The 20,257-nt window shown below is 50.6% G+C and overlaps 10 protein-coding genes across 10 annotated transcripts; 7 read left to right on the top strand and 3 right to left on the bottom strand.

Moving 5' to 3' along the window:
- Window positions 1–1,576: 1,576 nt before the first annotated feature.
- On the bottom strand, window positions 1,577–2,275 carry N7515_008346 (uncharacterized protein; the record flags this gene model as incomplete). Its single annotated transcript, XM_056669090.1, has 1 exon — window positions 1,577–2,275. One exon carries the CDS (start codon window positions 2,273–2,275, stop codon window positions 1,577–1,579), a length of 699 nt encoding a protein of 232 aa, XP_056518920.1.
- A 56-nt stretch (window positions 2,276–2,331) lies between these two features.
- On the top strand, window positions 2,332–3,038 carry N7515_008347 (uncharacterized protein; the record flags this gene model as incomplete). The annotated part of the gene is made up of 2 exons (XM_056669091.1): window positions 2,332–2,513; window positions 2,579–3,038. 2 exons carry the CDS (start codon window positions 2,332–2,334, stop codon window positions 3,036–3,038), a joined length of 642 nt encoding a protein of 213 aa, XP_056518921.1.
- Window positions 3,039–3,601: 563 nt separating this feature from the next.
- Window positions 3,602–4,041, top strand: N7515_008348 (uncharacterized protein; the record flags this gene model as incomplete). The annotated part of the gene is given in 2 exon segments (XM_056669092.1): window positions 3,602–3,699; window positions 3,714–4,041. The coding sequence occupies 2 exon segments, from the start codon at window positions 3,602–3,604 to the stop codon at window positions 4,039–4,041; spliced, it is 426 nt and encodes a 141-aa protein (XP_056518922.1).
- Window positions 4,042–5,761: 1,720 nt separating this feature from the next.
- On the top strand, window positions 5,762–6,534 carry N7515_008349 (uncharacterized protein; the record flags this gene model as incomplete). The annotated part of the gene is made up of 2 exons (XM_056669093.1): window positions 5,762–6,299; window positions 6,368–6,534. 2 exons carry the CDS (start codon window positions 5,762–5,764, stop codon window positions 6,532–6,534), a joined length of 705 nt encoding a protein of 234 aa, XP_056518923.1.
- A 571-nt stretch (window positions 6,535–7,105) lies between these two features.
- chsA (chitin synthase I) lies at window positions 7,106–10,072 on the bottom strand (the record flags this gene model as incomplete). The annotated part of the gene is made up of 5 exons (XM_056669094.1): window positions 7,106–7,120; window positions 7,175–7,684; window positions 7,737–8,138; window positions 8,191–9,813; window positions 9,878–10,072. 5 exons carry the CDS (start codon window positions 10,070–10,072, stop codon window positions 7,106–7,108), a joined length of 2,745 nt encoding a protein of 914 aa, XP_056518924.1.
- A 1,346-nt stretch (window positions 10,073–11,418) lies between these two features.
- On the top strand, window positions 11,419–12,084 carry ltpA (tyrosine protein phosphatase LTP1; the record flags this gene model as incomplete). Its single annotated transcript, XM_056669095.1, has 2 exons — window positions 11,419–11,479; window positions 11,528–12,084. 2 exons carry the CDS (start codon window positions 11,419–11,421, stop codon window positions 12,082–12,084), a joined length of 618 nt encoding a protein of 205 aa, XP_056518925.1.
- Window positions 12,085–12,297: 213 nt separating this feature from the next.
- Window positions 12,298–13,041, bottom strand: N7515_008352 (demethoxyubiquinone hydroxylase family protein; the record flags this gene model as incomplete). The annotated part of the gene is made up of 1 exon (XM_056669096.1): window positions 12,298–13,041. The coding sequence occupies one exon, from the start codon at window positions 13,039–13,041 to the stop codon at window positions 12,298–12,300; it is 744 nt and encodes a 247-aa protein (XP_056518926.1).
- Window positions 13,042–13,484: 443 nt separating this feature from the next.
- N7515_008353 (RNA polymerase-associated protein) lies at window positions 13,485–15,471 on the top strand (the record flags this gene model as incomplete). Its single annotated transcript, XM_056669097.1, has 4 exons — window positions 13,485–13,693; window positions 13,752–14,500; window positions 14,554–14,693; window positions 14,743–15,471. 4 exons carry the CDS (start codon window positions 13,485–13,487, stop codon window positions 15,469–15,471), a joined length of 1,827 nt encoding a protein of 608 aa, XP_056518927.1.
- Window positions 15,472–15,938: 467 nt separating this feature from the next.
- N7515_008354 (HVSL domain-containing protein) lies at window positions 15,939–16,945 on the top strand (the record flags this gene model as incomplete). The annotated part of the gene is made up of 3 exons (XM_056669098.1): window positions 15,939–16,188; window positions 16,244–16,472; window positions 16,534–16,945. The coding sequence occupies 3 exons, from the start codon at window positions 15,939–15,941 to the stop codon at window positions 16,943–16,945; spliced, it is 891 nt and encodes a 296-aa protein (XP_056518928.1).
- Window positions 16,946–18,507: 1,562 nt separating this feature from the next.
- Window positions 18,508–19,305, top strand: N7515_008355 (uncharacterized protein; the record flags this gene model as incomplete). The annotated part of the gene is made up of 2 exons (XM_056669099.1): window positions 18,508–19,131; window positions 19,186–19,305. The coding sequence occupies 2 exons, from the start codon at window positions 18,508–18,510 to the stop codon at window positions 19,303–19,305; spliced, it is 744 nt and encodes a 247-aa protein (XP_056518929.1).
- Window positions 19,306–20,257: the final 952 nt, after the last annotated feature.

Below are 20,257 nucleotides of genomic sequence, written 5' to 3' on the forward strand. Positions count from 1 at the left end.
TAACTTCGCAGACAGGTAGCTAGCCATCCCCAGATTCTATGTATTAAATTTGAATATCCCAACCGCCCTATAAGGCCTCCAAGATGCCGATCTAAAACTCCCAGTGACATTCCCCGTGACCCATTTGTTCCCTTATGAGGAGGAAATTGTACTTATATTTAACTTTCCCCCCCCCCCCCCCCCTCCCCAGTGGTCTAGTGGTTAATAGGGTGTCTAGGGCTCCTTCGATGGGAAACCACGATTGCCAGGCTAATGCTAGTCCCTCTTCTTGATCCTACTCTGCTAGCCGCTGCCGGTTGGATTCGTCTGTGCCAAAGCTCTCTCGAAGCACTACGCTAGGCAAACCCTCCGCGCTTTGACCCAAAGGACTTCTGTCGCAGCGAACGGCGTTACTTAGGAGAGAGGCCGTAGATTAGTACAGAGGGTGGAGGTGCAGGCGATGAAGATTGGAGAAGCCTCGTAGCCCCCCCGGGGTTTTCTGATGGTCCAGGAGCGGTCTGGAGTGCCTACCCACTGGTAGGTAATGGGGACCTTTTTTTACCCTCTTGGTATATTTTGATGCTATTCATCTTTGGTAGGTCATACCTAATTCCTTCTCGCATCTTGATGCTATTCACATATCCCCATCCTCTCACCTCTCTCTCTTCCCATTTTGATGCTATTCACATATTCCCATCCTGGTGCTCTTCATCTCCCCCTTCTCCTCCCTTGACATTGTTTGTCTCCCATCCTCTCTATCTCCTTCCATTTTGATGCTATTCATCTTTCCCTTCCTCTCCCTCTTTCGATATTGAGGTTACCTGAACTTCCCCTTCCCTTCCCATCCCGTTGTATGAAGCGATTAACTTTTCTCCTGCCTTCCCTATCTTGATGCTCAAGTTTACCTTTACTCGCACACGAGCTAAACCATTTAACCATCCTATGATTTTCCAATGTACCCTGTTTTTAAATGGTATTTTATAACGTTTCATTACCAATTTCCCATGAATGTATGGCATGGCACTCGACGATGTGACAATCTGGTGGATTTGTATGGCAGAGATAGATGTATGCATTTGTGTCACGATCTAGGCTTAGGGTCTTTTCTCTTGTATGCAAAATGGGGATTTGAATATAGAATCTTGAATTCTTCAACTCGATAATTGTAAGAGAATTCCAAGAATGGAGAACTATGTACATTCATTCGTACACCAGGAGAAAGACATGCGGCGATGTTGAAGAGGATAAACACCCACATTAACCCGAAGTTGCGCCAGGCGTCCTTAGTGGGCACCATTTCCAACTTCCCCTCGCCCCCCCCCCCCCCCCCTGCTTGGGGATGTCCAGAGTGACGTTGAACTTGGACTCGATGCCACGGCGGGTATCGCCGCCGCGGCCGATGAGCATGCGGTGCGGGGCGGTGGGTCGTCGATGGCCGAGGTCACAGCCTCACAGGTGACTTGGTCCTGGCGTTCCTTGACGAACTCCTCGATTGCGAGCCCCCGCCAATCGTCGTTTTCCCACTCCACACGCTCCACACATGAGCTCTTCGGAAAGTCTTCAACCAACATATGGAGGATAGGATTCAGTCGGTTCATCAACCCCAGGTGGCTCCGCGATACATGAATATCCAAAATCGGGCGGATGGAGGCTGCAGAGAACGGCGAAAGTTTACCCGTGCTCCTTTAATTGCACAACTTCGGCCTCGTTGATGAATCCGAAGCGAAGCCAGCTCCACAGCCATGCCACAATTGCATCGTTTCCTTGGATGCGGTGCACAGTCAACATCGACAGCTGCTCTTGACTCAGTCGTCTTCCGTGTTTCTCGATCGTTTGGAGGCCCTTTAGCCGCCATGATATCCTCCTCATCCTCCAACTCATCATCCGTATTCTCCACCTCCCCTAGCACCTTCCCATTATCATCCGCACCCGGCCGCAGCGAGTTAGCCGTCATCTTGACCTTGCCGAACTGCGCCCTCTCCTTGTCGCGCTTTTCCTTCTCCTTGCGACGGTCGCGATCAATGATCATGCATCCATTTGAAGAGTTTCTCGATATAGGGCCGGATGATGAGGTAGAAGACCCCGCAGCCACGCTGCCGATGACTTTTGTCCAGCGTTTGCCGCTCATCTGCGCGATGGAGGCGTAGCCATTTTTGAAGAAGCGCGTGATGATCAGTTCGAAGAATTCGTAGATTTGCACGAAGAAGTCTTCGGCTGCGGCGGAGGCTGCTTCGCTGAGATCTTGAGACCTGACTTGTGCGTGTGCTGAAACCCCACCCGGTATCGACTTCGACATGGAAAAATCTCACGTACACCGTCAAGACACCCACTGGCGACCAAGTACTCCTCGATATGAACGGTGAGACCCGGTACATGATGATCCAGAAGCCCGGTAGGGCGGATGGAGGCTGCATGACACCGCAGAACGGTAAAACCGCCCTGCTCGATCTGCTCGCTCAGCGCAAAACCGAGGGTACTATCAACGGGTCGATCCTGGTCGACGGCCGCCCGCTGCCCGTCTCATTCCAGCGGTCGTGACCATTGGCGTGGAACTGGTTGCAAAACCCAGTATCCTGATCTTCTTGGATGAGCCCACCAGTGGTCTCGATGGCCAAAGCGCGTACAACACTGCCAGATTCCTTCGCCGACTGGCAGATGCTGGACAGGCTGTTCTAGTCACCGTTCACCAGCCATCTGCACACCTTTTCGCTGAGTTCGATCAGATTGTTTTTCTGGCTAAAGGCGGCAAGACTGTGTACTTTGGTCCCATCAGAGAGAATGCCGCCGCTATCGAAGACCATTTCTCGCGCCATGGGGCGCCATGCCCGCCTGAGACCAACCCTGCTGAACATATGCTTGATGTGGTTTCAGGCCAACTCAGTCAGGGCAGAGATTGGAGCCAGCTCTGGCTCGAGTCGCCTGAGCACAATGACATGATTCAGGAGCTTGACAGCATCATTGAAGAGGCTGCTGCTAAGCCGCAAGCCGTCACTGGTGATGGTCGCGAGTTGGCTTGTACCCTTTGGGAGCAAACGGTCTTGAAGCGAGGCCGGTATTGAAAAGCCCATGCACACGACGAGTCTCGGTGGGTCCAGCCTGGTTTGTGAACTGTACTGGGACGCGCAGGGCATGCAGCAGCCCTTGGTGGCTATCCTCAGCCGACGATCATATATGTGCCAACCTGTCATACCAAAGGGCAAACACGTTAGCCGTCAACCAGTTCATGTCGTTCGAGTTCAGATGGGTATCGCTAACTTACTTCGGCCTTTGGTGGAGTCCGTTCATCGTCCGACGGCTACCGTCAGATCCCCGTGAGTAGATGAGCCGACTTCCATCATTTGCTGCTCACACGGAGCAGAGTCAATAATTCCATAATCTAGTTGCTCCGGGCGCCCTCCTTGGCAGCGCGCAGCTCGTCCATCTTGGCCACGCGATGCACAGGTCTCCGAGGCTACCACAGCCCCATATGCGAGTAAAATATTCACCTCCCTGTGCTGTTTGTACGGATTTACCGTTGACTTCACGATGGCTCATTGCTCGGCTTCATGCTATTCAGGCAGAAGAAGAACAGGCGCATTGCTGCTCACACGGAGAAGAATCGGAGCTCCGTTCCTTGTGGATGATGGGCGAGGAGAAGGTGCCCAATGATGAAAGTGTGTACGGAGTACGGGAGGAGGAGAAGAAAGAAAAGAATTGGACTGGGGATGATCCTCTATTTATGTCCATTGATCCAGACTAGGCAACACGTCCACGCGCATGAGTATCAACAAATACGGCGGGAGACTGGCCAAATATGGCGGCAGCTCTCGACCATATCCATGCCTCGTCGGGAAAGAGAAGTCTCCGGCCATAACCTCCCAGCCGCGCCGAGCAGAACACACGCCAAATTGGGCATTAGCTCTTGACCATGTCCATATACCTCACTGGCTCACTGGCAAAGAGAAGGCTCCGGTCATGAGACCCCAGCCGCCGCGATTCAGGCGACGCCGAATTGGGCGAGAGCCCTCTGAGGATGTGGTCCGGAGCAAGCGCCGGCGAGGTGATCCCAGCCGCGCTGGATAGGGTCATTCTGGATTAGGCAGCACTTTTCCGAACCACTTCTGGCACAGCTATCTATGCAACTCATCAAGGGAAGACTGCTCTTGACCGGGATCAGTCTACATAGTTCCGTGACGGGCGGCAGCATTATAATATCAATGATCAGCTTGCAGCAAGAAATGGGAACGTGTATCGCAGACTCTATTACAGGTACGATGTTCAGGTTCAGGCTGTCTCTACATGTGCAGTATGAGGGCGTACAGTTATGATACAAAGCTACAGGATGCCGATAATGGGGGGTGGAAAGTGAGAGGGAGGGAGGGCACGACAAAGCACGCGACAGAGCACGTGACAAATCACGAGACCAGCAAACCGCAAGAGCCACCCTGGGGCGCACTGAATATGACATCTTGGAACGACATAAGCGCCTGCTATCTTGGGCATGAACGGATCGTTTAAGGCGAGTGTATTGGAGGGCTGTGTCGCATTGTGCTTTGAGGCTGCTTTGCGGGTCACACTTCACGACGACTTCGTATCCAGTGGCCTTCGTGTCTGAACAAGGGTCTAAGGTAGATGGAGAACTCACCAGCTTCCTTTTCTCAAACGGTTGGTCTTCTCCCATTTTCACTCCGGTATCTCCCTACATGACACTTGGGATCATGGAGTGTCCTGGGTTGACTAGTGAGTCGGCTAATTGATCGGGACCAACTACAAGAGCCATGGAATGGTTTCAGTCAACCATGAGTTATGACCAAGTGAAATGTGTCCCGACGAATCGTGGGGTGCACATTTCGTAGTGACGTCCATCTCAAACCGAAGTAGAAGCTGAAAGACGGCTCAGCAGAGCACTCAGACCAGCCGCAGACCGGAGAGGAAAATCAGTCGTTTGATCCATGATGAATGCATCAAAGGACATTCTATAAGCTGCAGTGGCCAATGGCTTGTATAGGTAATTACTCCTTGCTTCCTCGACAACTGATATACACAGTTCGTCCATAGGTATCAGCCGCCTGGTGGATGCTTCACTTGAAGTAAGAGTAAGTTATATTCTGCATGATCCAGGTCCCAGGATTCCCGCCGACTGGGATAGGTAGTCAAAACGAGGTCCTCGGCGTACGACAGAAATTCAAACGAAATGCAAACAACAAACAAAGCCACAAGTCACACCAATTTCCTTATTGGGTCTCACTTCGAAGAAATGAGCAGTGGAGGCAGTGCTGCCTAGTATGTAGGACATGGCTGTGACGACTATACACGGAGGAACGTTATAGTCGTCACGGCGATGTCTACGTGCCAGGCGGCACCACCTCCACTGCTCCCATCGCCGCCGCTGCCCCAGCTGTGTCAGTGGTTCCTGGCAAACGTCGCGTCGTTAACGAAGGCCGCTAATGTGTCCCAGAACTAGACGATGCGTCGATGACGACGCTGTCGAGCTACAGTCCGACCATAAGTCTCCCCATTCCTATTCTCCTCCCTATCCCCTGACCCCTCCTTGATCTGTCATGTAATTGCACCGGGCACCCCTTCGGGCCTTCAGACGCGAGTTTTTGCAAGCAATGGATGTGGAATTCGGGAAGGCGTTAGTTAGCCCAATATATCACGTGCTTCCTTCAAGATCGCCGCACCAGGAACCTTATCTGATCACGCACAGACCACCATAACCACATGCATCACCATCTCCGCAACCCAACCCCAACTCCAATTCTCCAGCTCAATCCTCGCAAACCCCCCAATACCAAAAGAAATGGACCCAGACACCCTCCCTCCAGACCCAGCCCCCTCAACATTCAACTACGTCCTCTCCTTCCTCCTCGTCGGCGTAGCATGGGGCTTCACAACCCCCTTTATCCGACGCGCCGCCGCAGACTTCAACTTACGCCAAGAAGAGAAGAATGGAACCGCCAATGGTGGGCGCGGGAGATCTTCATCACAGTTACAGCGTACACAACCGGCCGGTTTCACAGATGGACCCGAGGAAGCGGAGTTACTCGATCGATCTGAAGACGGGGTCCGGAGGCGGAGTACGAGTTCTACGCGCGACGCAACTATGAATACGGACGGTGTGGTTGATGATAATGAGGGAGGGACGAATGCTGGTATGGATGAAGACCAGCCGATTCCTGCGTGGCGGAGCGGGGAAGGGAAGAAGTCTTGGGTGCGGAGGAAGATTGTTTCTGTGTTTTGGACTGTTATTAACCTGCTTCGGACGCCTGCGTATGCGGTTCCGTTGGTTATCAATTTGACGGGGAGTATTTGGTTTTTCTTACTTGTTGGGAAGCATGGTATGTTTTTTCTTTTCCAATTGGTTATGGGTTTCTTCAAGGTTTGGGGTGTGCTGATGTTATTACAGAACTCTCCTTGACCGTCCCGCTTGCGAACTCGAGTGCGTTTTTGTTTACGGTTCTTGGGGAATGGTATGTTGAGCGCAAGGTTATTGCGATGCAGACTTGGTTGGGGATGGGGTTGGTTCTTGGGGGGATTGCGTTGTGTGTGCATTCTAAGAACCAGGGTGTTTGATTTCAAGGGTTTGGATTGGGGATGTTGATTTTGTCTATACATCGATCCAATCTAGCTGGAATATAGGCTGGACTGATCCATTTGGACAGACAGTATTGATTCCAAGGTTATCTGCCTGCCGACAACCTCGAATGCGAACGCCCGATGCTGAGATCATATAGAACAAAAGCTATCATGTCATAGGCCATTTGACGCCAATTGACGATAATCACACATCCCCATATCTACATAAAACAACCAACTGCCTCCCAAAGAAACAAAAACAAGAACAATAGTATGCATATGCAAACGCAAGCACATGCAATATGAACCAAGCGAGGATTAAAATCAGAAACCAGAGGAAAAGCAGGTAAATCACGATATCATGTCATTCCGCATGTCACGAAGGACATAGCATATCGCGGGGAAGTCATCACACATATTACATTTGTCCCATTCCACATGCGTACCAGACCGGGCCCGCCGTGGTAATGTAGCCGAATCGGAACCCAGATAAACTCAGGGGATATATGAAAACATAGCACTGGATGGCGCAAAGAAACACAACCGTCATGCTGAAAGATCACTTGAATCAAACGCCCCGGAACTAGATTGTACAAGTTAGTAGGTAATCAGCGTTATGAAGTGCAAGGAAACTCACCATACGAACAACCAGGTACCACATGGCACCCGTAAATTTGAACATCGACAGAGCAGCGACACTCCATAGCACAACCTTCATGTAGATCATCGAACGCTTGGTCTCCTCATCTTCGGAAGTGGTCTTGGATTTGTCGGTGAAGGTATCCAAACCGGCAGCGCTCAGAACGACGGCGCCAAGAGCGAAGTTGCAGAATACCCAGGCAAGCACAACGGCACTGCGGAATCCCTTGTAATAGTCGGCTTGCTTTTCTTCCTCGGAGATGATCTGCACCTCCTTGGGGGCCTTCATGGCGAATTTTGCAAGTTCGGCCTCGTACTGCGCGTTCAGATCGCCGTCGTCTTGTGGGATGTTGACGTCGACCTTACCGCCCGGCTTTAGGTGCGCGGAGGGCAGCTTCTCGGCCTTGTCATCTCCCTTGGTACCCCATGTGATATCGTGCGTGTTGCAGAAGGCGTAGATGTTGAGAACGTTGATGTAGGTAGGCGTGAGCAGGATGTATTGAATAAACTGAGGATGTTAATGAGTTTCAGGGCAACAAATGCATGTCCGCGTCACTTACACTGGTGAACATGTGCCATGGGTCCAGGAAGATAAATGAGGCGATGAACCACATGGCATAGGTAGATCCGAGGGAGACGATGATAGAAAAGAAGGTGGGATTTTTGAACAAATCGTCCACCGTAAAGCCGTTGGTGCCCACTTCTTTTTGGATGGCTCTGACCGTGACGAAGACCGCAGCGAATGCAAGGTATATCATGATCACAATCCAGAAATACACCATCGTCATATAGAACTTGTTGGATCCGCCTGGTCTGTTGCCGAGGGCTAACACGAAGCACGTAACGAGAGTTGCTAGGTAGAGCCACTCGAAGACAATACCTAGAACCTTACCAGCAGTACCGAGGAGATCCTCTGACCCTAGGTATGTCGTCAAGATGTGGAAGACCAAGAAGAAGTTACCCTGCACGAGGAATTAGCATAGAACACGAATCATATCTGAGGAGGAACCGTACAATTCCGAACCACGCGAAGATCATTGCAATTGTTTGATAGATGAACTCAATCATGAGCATGAACTTGCGCATGAAGCTATGATCACTGCGGAAAATCTGGTAGAAATGAGTGATGGCATACACTGCAGCAAAGAAACTGCCGTTCAGCCAACGACGACGCTGAAGAATGAACTCGGCCATCCGATCCGGCACATCAGTTTCACCAGTCGATGACTTGACGTACTGGAGGAGCCATCTGCATTTCCGCTTCGAGACGATCTCGAAACACAGAATACGATCCTCAGCCAAGTACATGTTGGCTGTGAAGATACCGGCGTTGGCACCGTGCATCTTCTCGCCAAGGAAGTACCGTTCCAATGGTCCTTGGCCGTTCTTGTCGTTTTGGAGTGCAACAAATCGATAGGCGGAGAATGCACCGGGCAGGACGGTAATAAAACCGAACGAAGACTCCAGCGGTTTATCCAGAATATTGCTGAGTTTGTACTCGAAGTTTTGTCCAGCCACCAGCGGGTTCAACAACTTCTTGCCGTGGGACAACATGACCTTGATCTCACCACATGCTCCACCGCACATGGGCTCGACATCGAAGGCCTTCCAGAGATGATAGATTGAGTCTCTGCCTGGCTTAGTACCCGCATCCAGAAGAACACAAATGTTGGGATCCAAAACACGACCGAAGGCTTGGAAGAACCATCTATGAGAATTAATCTTCTTCTGGTTCTTTTCCTTCAAGCAGAAGATGAGCTGTACAGGAGGTCCGGATCGGGGCTTGAGGTGCACCTGAGTGCCCTTTACCTCAAGTCCAACCTGAGTTGTGTACTCGTAGATATGCGCTGTGACATCCTTTCCGTTAACTTGCTGCTTCGCAATTCCATCCTGGTATACACCGAGACCTGCGAGAACAGCGCGCGTCCGGGGGTTGATCTTGGCACGACCGTCGCTGATGATACAGACTACGATCTTCTTCCAAGCGTCCTTACCCCAGGTTTTGCTGCTCGTGCGGGAGCACATGTGATCGATGTTCTTAAACACACCGGACATGGTGCGCGCGAACAGGAAATCATCTTCATTATACATGGTCACCGCAATGAACAGTTCGGTGTGGCGAGGCTTTGCGAATAGCTTCTGACGCAGGGTAAAACGTTCGTCGAAGAAATCAGCAGGGTCGCAAGTGGCGGCCGAGTACCGCATGTGCGTGAATTCGTCACGTCCGGGTGGCTCTGCGTGCGGCACTTGACTGAGCAATCTCGGGGCAATGGGGCAGTCGAGAACGAGATTGCCGTTGAAAAGCTGAACCTCCTTGACCGTCTTCCAACGACGAATCGGCGCCGGACTGGGCGTCAAACGTGGTTCATCCTGGAACTCAGTGTACGGGTCCGGCCCAAAGGGGTTGTCGCCAGCTTGTAGCATTGGCTGATCAGCATCGAAAGGGGTGTGTCCTCCCTCTGGGTATTGGCCCAAGTCATAGTCATCATGAGGGGTGTGCGTAGGCTCGTAGGGCTGGGTGTAGTAGGCGTCGTGGTGAGCTTCGGGGTCGACTGCATACTCGTAACCAGGGTATTGCTGGTGTGCGTCATATGCGTTATGATGGCCGTAGGAGTTATGAACATTTTCGACCGAGTACTATGTCCAAGCCATGATGTAAGTATTGATCCCGGGGCACTCGGTTGGATCGCGCGATACTCACGGTAGGTTGTTCGGCCAAGCGATCGCTAGATGGCATGGGGAGATGTCCCTGAGGCCCATATGGATTGTCTGAGAGCTGGTAGCCAGGTTCCAGGCGCGGCGCTGGGGAAGGAGTGCGATTTGTGTAGCTGGTTATTTGGGAGGGATTCAACATAGGAGCGCCATGGTCGTCTCCGAATGGGTCTGGCGGCGACATTGTCAGTTTCAAGAAGAACCTGGTGTCTCAAGGAAGGCTTTGAATTCAAATGCGCAAGTTGTATAGGAACCATTGAACCAATGACCAGCATTGAATCTGAGCAGTTCTTAAAACACAGACAAGCGCAGGCCACACAGCAAGCAAGCTCTAATAAGGCTAAATAAGGCTAAGGGAAGAGGACTAACCGGCGTCAACGCGATTATAAGCCATGATGGACGAGCAGGCCGCGGTACTGGGTTCAGTAGATTATCCCGCCCCAGATTCGTCGCAGGGGTGGATGGAAATTGCGCCAGGAGCGCCGAGCGGACGATTAAGCGTCAACGGGGGGAATGACTAGTCCGTTGAACAGGGTCCAAACTCTCGTCGTTTCAGATATGAGGGCGGATCGCAAACGAAACTCGGTACGAAAGAAAATATACGCTGTGTATGTATCGAGACAATTGCGAAGATATGAAAGAGAAAGACTCGAAAAATGTGGAATCAAGTTCGGGTGGCTTGTTTGGTGTTTACCACACCTGAAGACGATCCCGGCAATGATGAGGGTGGAGATGGGGACGAATCAGAAATGTCTGTGCTTGGCTCCGCACTGCCCTGTGGATGTATCTTTAGTCCTTTACACGCTGATTAGGCCCTTAATACAGCGATGAAAGGTACAGTCCATTAGAAAAGAGAAAAGCAGATTCTTCGGAAGATAAGCCCCAATGATATTGCAGTAATTCAAACAGCATCAGGCTGAAACATTCGAGCCACGGGTGAAGAAGAACAGAAGATCCACCTCGTTTGGTTTTGTTACTGGGCCAACTGACCCTCCCAGCCACATCTGGGCTTGGCAGCTGTGGCTCAGCCGTTTCTTTTCTTTCCGCTCTCACGTGAATGGTCAACTAGTCCAAAGTGGGTATCTCCCAGGCTGCCCTCATTAGCCCTCCGTAGCCCTCATTGGCACTGTGATCTCAGGAACCTTGGAAGATTTTCTGAACTATTCTTTTTTTAGTGTCTGAGGTCATTTCCGGTTACACTGAAGAAGTACATTCACGTATTCCTTTCTTCTAGAATACAGCTGCCTGATCCGATTTAGAGTAGAGAAGTGCTGCAAATAAAATCTGCATATCTCTTAGTTCCTGCTTAGCTCCAAGTCATGTATGTACAACATAACCATGTGTAGCCCACCGACGTAATGCGAGTAAAAGCTATCTGGTGGGGTCTTAGGGCCTATCGATAACCCCCGCCTTGCATCGACCTCAATTTTTGACCCCAAGTGCCACAGGACTTGTATCTTGATACTCTTTGGTAACCTTGCATACTCGATCACAGTTCAAGATTGCTTCCTGATCCCTGTTACCCCCACCATGGCTTCCAACTCAAATGGACGCCCGATCAGCGTTCTATTCGTCTGCTTGGGAAATATCTGTCAGTTATGATTCGCGCCCACTATCACAATATTCTGACACCCTCTAGGTCGCTCCCCAATGGCCGAAGGAGTCTTCCGTAACATCGCCGCCGGAAACCCCTCTATCGGTGAGATTGACTCCGCCGGCACCGCCGCCTACCACAGCCTCGAGCCACCTGACTCCCGCACCATGTCTACTCTGCGCCGTCACAAGATCGTCAACTATGACCATGCTGCCCGCAGAGTGACTAGAGAGGACTTCCTCACTTTCGACTACGTACTCGCGATGGACAAGGCGAATCTCCGCGATTTACTGGACGCGCGCGAATCGGTTATTGCGACATTGCAGAGAAAGACCGATGCCCGACCCAGCTCTAAGAGTACGCGGTCGCATGTAGATGCTGCTATCGGTGCCTACGGTGCGGACGCGAAGGTTGCAGACGTGCGATTGTTCGGTGATTTTGGCAAGGGCGGAAAGTTGCATGACCGTGTCGGTGGTGGTGAGGTGGTAAAGGACCCGTACTATGGGGGTGATAATGGGTTCGAGGAGGTTTATCAACAGGTGGTGAGGTTCTCACAGGGCTTCCTGGACTACTTGGAGCAAAAGCCCAGGGCTTCCGAATAAAGGACGCCGACGACGACAAAGGCGGAGACCAGGGTGCTTCAAGAGCTTGGTTACATCATTGATACCCCGTGGTGAGCGAGTGATAGAGATATCGAACATAGAATGCTCTAAATGTACAACATTAGAGGTGGCGATAATATCAAGATATGGTACATGAAGTGCTGGAACGCAACAAATTTTTCCGGCTACGCAGTCCGCCAGGGTGTATCAATGTTAGATCTTCTCACTAATCTTGATAGCAGCCCTGCATCCAAACCGAATGACATCAACCAGTGGGTCGTAAGGCTTCGCTTCCTTCGCGTCATTAGCCACAGCGTGGTCGAGGTGTTCTAGTTCCTCGTCGCGAATTCTCCGGAATGTGGCCAACATTTCCTTAAGTTCATCGTCCAGCCGCTCCCCCCTTCTTTCGGCATCTGCCTCCCAAGACAGAATCTCCCTCACTTGGTCGTTGTAGTGTGATCCAATTTCAGTCTCCACAGCTTCGGTGCAGGCCATCGCGGCTTCGCGGCCCAATGCCGCAGTTGACCATCCCAAAAAAGTGGCCGCTACGTGCCATGCCGGATACATAGCTGTGGGGCGGACCTGGTGCTTGGCGACGAGGTGATTGAAGGTCTTGAGGTGTCCTGCTTCTTGATCGTACATGTGTTTCATCAACGGTCGGAGGTGCGGGTAGGAGCGGACAATTTGAGGCGTTTGGGTAGTGTAGATAAGGGTCGCAGCGAGTTCACCGGCTTGATTGACTCTAAGGGCGCTGTCCATGAATTCCCGTTGCTTTCTGCTGAGAACATATAGAGGTCTGGAGTCACCAGAGGTGCCGGCAGTAGTTGAGGCATGCCGACTTTGGCGGTATGTCACTGTTGATGGGGCGAGGAAATCGAGGACGATGGGGGATGTTGCCCGGGGATAGGAGCGACAGTGCGACAATGCACACTTGCGTAGAGTAGGTAAAGCCGCCATTGGGAATCGGTGTTGGATATCAATGGACGAGATTGAGCTGAAGGCGCGAAGCTTCAAGTTCACGAATTGGCCGTCTAGACCGCCTTCGGGCTGGCGCGCGCTTCTTATTGGCTTGGCGTTTTAACGTCATGAAGCCAACGGCAAAAGCCAACTTGCGACGGACACCGACGCCCACCTCACGATAATACCCAACACATACCTCCTTTATCCTGTGTACAGAGTGCTTATAGCCCAGGAGGCACTGTTTCATTCAGAACAGACATTTGAGCCTCGTTTGGACGAGTGCGCTACTTTCGGCTTTGGAAAGACCTCATTGAAAATACAAAGGGAGAGACCACCAGAAAAAAGTATCCTATTGTTCTGGAGTTATTGGAAACCTATTGATATATAGGGCTATTGTGTATTGAGGTCTATTCAGGGTAAAACATTGACAGCCCCTCACAATGTCGGACGATTTGGACGCAGAGCTGCTCGCTCTGGCAGGTGACTCTGAGGAGGAAACTTCACAACACCACAAGTCACCAGCACGTTCTCCTTCTTCACACTCTCAAGACCGAGACTCCTCACCTGCAGGCATGGCTCGCAAAGCAACTGCCAAATCGACGTCCCGTCGATCCCGGAAGCCCGCCAAAGACGAATCTGAGGGTGAAGTGTAAGCATAGCCCCTCAATTTGATAACAAAGAGCCTCATTGACATAGTATTTACGCAGCTCCGACACTGGATCCCGTCACTCACTCCAGTCCGTCTCAATGTCTGAATCCGAGTCAGAGGTCGATAACTCAGGCGAAGAAGCCGAGGATCGTCCCATCTTCCCATACGAGAAACTTTACTACTCGGCCCAAGACAAGAAGGATATTATGGCTATGCCCGAGATCCAGCGTGAGGAAACTTTGTCTGAGCGTGCCCAGCAAGTCGATCGTCACAACCAGGACCTAGCTCTCCGTCGCTTGCTGGCCTCTCGCTCGCGCGAGGAAGCCCGCGCCGCTAAGAAGGCGAAGCGCAAGGCCGGCTCTGCCGGTTTGGATGATACCCAGCGCAAGAGTTCTCGCCAGAAGACCACTCTCGGTGGCCGCAAAGTTGGAGAAACCTCTGGCGCTATTGAGGCCTACAAGCGCCAGCGTGAGCAGAAGGGCAAGCGAGATGAGCTACGTCGCCGGGACCCTACAAAGTCACGCCGTCGCTCGCGCTCTCCGGGCTCGGATGTGTCGAATGAAGATGCCGATGCGGAGAGCGACCTGGAATTGGATGACCGCGTTGGCCGTCCTGCGTCCGTTCCCAAGGACGATCCGCCTGCTGAGCTTCGGGAAATTCGACGTGCTCAGATCGGGCGCAACAACTTCGCCAAAGTCTGCTTTTACCCTAACTTTGATAGTACTATGATCGGCTGCTACGCCCGTCTGAGCATCGGTCCGCACCCCGAGACAGGCCAGAACGAATATCGTCTGGGCCTTATCACTGGTATGAACCGATAACGATACCTTGCTCATTTACAGATGCTGACTACTTGCTAGGAATCACCCAGGGTAAGCCGTACGCCGTAGAAGGCGAGAATGGTCGTTCTTTCGTCACGGACCAGTATGTCAAACTGGCACATGGAAAGGCTGTCCGGGAGTTCCCCTTCGTCACCTTCTCAAACTCCCCAGTCACTGAGGTTCGTCTCCTTTCTCAAAACTGTCGGAAATACACTAACCACCCACCAGGCTGAATACCGCCGTTACGTCCAGACCCTCGCTGTTGAGGATTGCAAAATGGCTACACGGAGCAAGGTTGAGTCCAAGGTCATGGATATCAACCGTCTTATCAATCACACATTCACGCGCGAAGAGCTGAACGAGAAGCTCCGCCGCCAGGGCGCCTTCGATGAAAGGAAGAATGTGCTCAACCGTCTCGAACTCGAGCGAAACCTGCAATTCGCCAAAGCGAACGGAGATACGGAAGAGGTTGAGAAAATCGAGAAGGAGTTGCACAAACTGCTCCATCCGAATCTCTCCTGGGGAACAACCCTTGACAAGAAAGAGACCGACAAAGCAGCACCGTCGGAAGCCGAGCGAGTCCACCTCATCAACCTTCGCAACCGGAAACTCAACGTTGAAAATGGTCGCCGTGCTCAGCTCTTGGAGCGAAAGGCCGCTAAGAAGGCCGCTGAGGCTGTTGCACGTGGTGAAGCTGCCCCGAATCCCTTCATGCGTGTGCGAACTGTGGCCAAGACTCATCACGATCTTAACGGAACGCCTAAACCTGCTGCTGCCGACGCTGCCTCCCTGGATACCCCCAAAGATACCCCTAAGTCCAATGGCAGTTCTGCGCGAACTGGAACTCCCTCTGGCGTTACTCCTAAGAAGCCGAAGAACGGGTTCATGATCAGTTATCGCAATACCGATGACGAGAACATTGCAGCTCTGGATATGGATATCGATATTGAGATTTAAGCGGAAGGATAACTGGTCTTTTATCTCAAGGACCGGGGTTGTATTTTACTAGTTTCAGATTCCAATTTATCCTTATGGACTCTACTCGTTATTTCTCTGTAGTCTGGCTTAGTCCCATCTCTCCCTAAATAATTCCCCAGATTCATTGCCTCTGGCATGAAACTGAGAATTGCGCGTGAGACACGGTCAAGTCAGGTCCTGCGTTTCCTCTGACGCGAACATATTTTCTCCTCCCTTAGGTATGTTGGTTGTATTTACGACATCTCTGAAACGATGTTTCCTTGCGGAATTGGTCATAGAAGCATGTTCTCAAACTTCTCCAAGACCATACCAAATCGAGATACGGAGTAGATGAAGCCGAGACGTTTGATTGGTCTACAGCTCTAGACTCGTCTCCACACCTACAAAACCAACCCTCCACCAATGGAAACACCAGAGAACCTCCAATTCCTCCACGATCTAATGAGATGTCTCTGGTACAATACTCAGATTCGGACTCCGACCCTGAACCACAATCCAACCCATCACCTCCTTCATCAAAGAAAACCCACCCCAACCCCACAACACCATCCCTCCCCCCTCTCCCAGAATCATTCCATGACCTCTACGCCACAGCCACACGCGTAAGCGTACAAGATGATCCCAACCTTCACGATGGCCGAGTCAGAATAATCCCCCACATAGAAGGGAACTGGCCAACACATGTGTATCTCCAATGTGAGTGGGCAGTCACTCTTGACGAGTCTCACTTATACAAGCTAATCGTGAACAGGGTATCCATGCGTTGAAGGACAAGGACTCCTTTACAATACCCTCGTCCAATGTGGGATAGATATCTCGGACCGATCTGAGAATCAAGTGCATAGTCTTCTCATTAGCGATCTCGGAGTCAAGTTACCGCTGCACATTAGCTTGTCGAGGTCGGTGGTCGTGCGCACTGAGCAGCGTTTCGAGTTAACTGATGCATTGGAGAACGCGATAAAGGAATCGGGTGTTTTGTCGTAAGTCAAGCTTGCTAGGAGCTTCAAGAGTTAGTGTGTTCGTCACTGACATGTTAACTAGATTTTATATCCAGCCAGATAGGTTATATTGGTCATCTAACTACGAGAAGACTCGGTGGTTTCTCGTGCTAGGCGTGCAGAAACCAAAAAATGATGAGCTTAATCGGCTCTTAAAGGTGACTAATGATGTTCTTGCTCGGTTTGGTCAGCCACCGCTGTATGCAGCTCCCTTGGCGCAAGGACAGCAGTCTAGTTCGTCACCCCGTGGCCCGGACGGAAGTCTGGTGGAGGATTTCTCGGAGTGCTTTCATATCTCACTTGCTTGGAGTCTTTCAGAGCCTAGTGCTAAAGACCGTGAACGCATTGATGCGATCAACTTAGGAGCTTTGCGGGAAAAAAGGGTTGGATTTGATGTCGTCAGGGTCAAGATTGGAAATACCCGCACTTATATACCACTGAACACGAGGTGGTGATATTGGGGGCTCTGTTCAGGAGGAGATCAAAACTGCTCGAAATCGGCTTATTGTATGGTGCCCAGCATTGAGGCTCGAGGTACTGCGTATGACGTCCTCGGTGCGAGCCTTTATCCACTGCTCTCATCAAAGCGAAACAAGTGACTGGTTCTTCCAATGTAACCAGGTTAATAACTCTTGCTAGAGCAGGGGACTTCTACCACTGAATGTGTTCTTCTCTGTTGCGTCGTATAGCTCTTCCGCTAGCATGCGGACGCTCCGTTACGAGTGGTGCAATGAATAGCTTGCTTTACTCCGTATTCTGTTATATTCTAGGCTTCTTAAAATGCCCACCAAAGTACTACCTAATTCAATGACTAAGGTTCTTCGGCAATTGACTGGTCATTGATCAGTGTCTACAGTGTCTACAGGGCGCTTAGTTCGAATCTCCACAGAACGGACGGGAAGTCACGTTTTGATAAAGACTAGTCGAACAGACATGTGATTCAGCTAGCGATAAGTCTTGATAAGAGAGAGAAAAGTTACATTAATAGTAGTAGCAAGGAGCAAGAAGCGGTGAAAAGTGCCAGTGCCAATAGTAAGTACAGCAAGGAGGGAGGATCTAGAACCTCGGGGGAGTGTGACCCTGCTAACTAATAGTTCCCACGGCACGAGACTAAGTTTGCCCTGGATGGAAGCTAATTTCCCCCTACGATAAGCTTAATCCAGTGTCGGAGGCTCGGATTTATTTCCGTGGGATTCTCCTACTTAGCCTTTTTGACTCACCTTTCACTTCTGATCTTCAATTGAATTGCAGTACTGTGGTATATGAGTAAACCAATATTTTCCACAGCATCACAAGTATGACGAGGGAAGAAGAATCGAACCAGGCAAAAAGATTTCAAGAGTGGAGACGATAAAAAGTGGGGCCCCAGTAGGGATATCGTCATGCCGTCGATCAGGAAGTCTCGGATGTAGATGCAACATGGGCTTTGCATGTTCATTTACATTAACGTGGTGAATCATGGGAGATTGCGATTCTCATTTCTCAGTAAAGTTTGAACGAGGTAACTATACAACGGTCTATCAGGTTCTAGTGCTTCAGTATGTAGACAGAATAGGAGTCGGAGTATAGTCTAATGTTCGAATGATATCACTACAGGGTCCAACTAATCCCAATGGGTCTTCTGGTAAATGTCGAAGATGTGGAACTAAGCCTGGAGTCGGACCACTGAACTACATAGTAATGAGCGAAGATGGGGAGATACTGCGTACTCACGTCACCTCCGCTGCTTCTTTTGGTATAAGCTCTTGAGTCACGGCTTCCCTACATTTACCAATTATCTACACCCCCAACTTCTACCTTCCTCTTCTTCTCTTCATATCTTCTACTCATCTTTTTTTAAGCATCTTCAGCCGCTGTACAAGCTAAAGTCACCACTCAGCCTCACCTGTTCTAAACTATTTTAAACTCGGACCTTATTTCTATGAGATCCTGTGATCTTCCGCAACAACCCGACACCTACTTGGACATCTTTTGTCCCAAATATACCCATCTCTTGCAAACCCCCTACAAACCAGACATGGCAGTGGATTGCATCTCCATGGCCTCCCGCCACCACCCTCACCACCCCTTCAACCAACAAAGTAGCTATGATCGACACCCAAGCATGGGGTCCAGCATCGGCACCAACAACCCATATGCTCGCTACATGTCTCCAGTTTCAACCTGTTCACGACGGTCTCGCTCCGAGTCTGTCAACTCTGCACCTTCTATCTGGTATTCCGGCACACCCGAACATTATCCGGTGGAGCCGAGACGCAGATATGATCACTCTGTTCCCCATCGCCGCAACACTCAGAAGTACTCACGATACTCTCAACTCGTGCAACCGGATATCATCGACCAGCTGGATGATGTGACTTCTTTCTCCTACCACCACGAGGGTCCGTACGACGCGGCCCGGCCGGAACGCAATACCCTTAGTCAGTACAGTCCGCTGGAAGCTGTTCGAGAGTCAAATGCCGAGGCCCTCCGGGCCACACCCCGCCACAAGATTGCCGATGCCCTGGATAGTGGCCGTCCATTGGATGGAGTTGCGTTTTATCCTCCTGGATCCGTGGATCGCATGGGTCAGGAGTATACCTACGAAGAAGGATCGAACATGATGAATGATTATGGTAATTTCATGCGTCTTCCTGGCGTGGTATGTAACATGTCTTTCCTATTTCTTTTTGGGCCGTCACTAACTGATTTCTAGAAATTTACGGATGAGGACTTCAAAGATGATCCTTTCTACAATCGCCCTTTGGTGAATCCGTTCACTGAACTACGCAGAAAGATCAGTCTACGACTCAAGAAACGCCGCAAGAGTCAGTAAATTCGGCGAGCTCGACAACCTTACGACCTTATGACATCCCTGATGATTATTACGCAATCTGCTGGATAGAGTTGGGGCTTCGGAGTTTGGGTCTTTTGGTTTACTGAATTTGGAATCGGTCATGTTATTCTATTCTTTTGTGACTTTGATGGTTATATGATTCTGGTGTTATTATACTTATACTGTGAGATACAGGTCTTTCAACAAATCAATGAGAGCCATTTCATCTTACCTCGCTACTACACAGTACATCGAGTAGAATTCCCTCTCATAGTTACCGTAGACTCCTACTTTCCACTTGCCTTTAGTAGACTTCAATAATCCCCCATTTTCAATGCATCTACCCACAGACCCCCTTGGAACCCCAGTGTCGATCCAAGAATGTCACCTGCACAGTGCCGATCGGCCTCCGTGTCTCCCCTCGCAGATGCACATCACGAGTCCATGGACCATGTTCGCCCCGGACTCGAAGATCAGTAAATGAGGGGTTCTATGCAGGGGTATCCATTTGCATATTCATTAATAGGCATCACTCATCTTCAAGTGAGATGTATCCGCTCAGTATGTTGTCTGAACTAGTAGACCTCGTATTTCTCCTCTTAAGCTCTGGTCCCTGGAGGGCTACGTACAGTCTGTAATACTTTTTATGCAGTAAGGACTCGAGAGATAAATATAGAATACGCATGTCCCGCAGACCCTGCACTGTACATTCAAATGCTGCCTGAAGCTGGGGAAGCTGCGTCAATGATCATGATGATGTTCTTCCGACGCCCGATTTAGCTCGCTTTACATGAAGCTGCACAAACATAAATGATATGAATAGACTCCAACATCATGGACTCACAGTAGACGGTGAAATTAACTGCAGGATCAAAGATTCAATGCATTGTCATTTGTGTTGAAATAGCGAGGTCTTCGAGCAGTCGTAACACTTGTGGCTGAGGCTGACGGA

The sequence above is a fragment of the Penicillium bovifimosum genome, assembly GCF_028826915.1.
Source record: "Penicillium bovifimosum strain IBT 22155 chromosome Unknown utg000006l_segment0_segment0, whole genome shotgun sequence".
NCBI lineage: Eukaryota > Fungi > Ascomycota > Eurotiomycetes > Eurotiales > Aspergillaceae > Penicillium > Penicillium bovifimosum.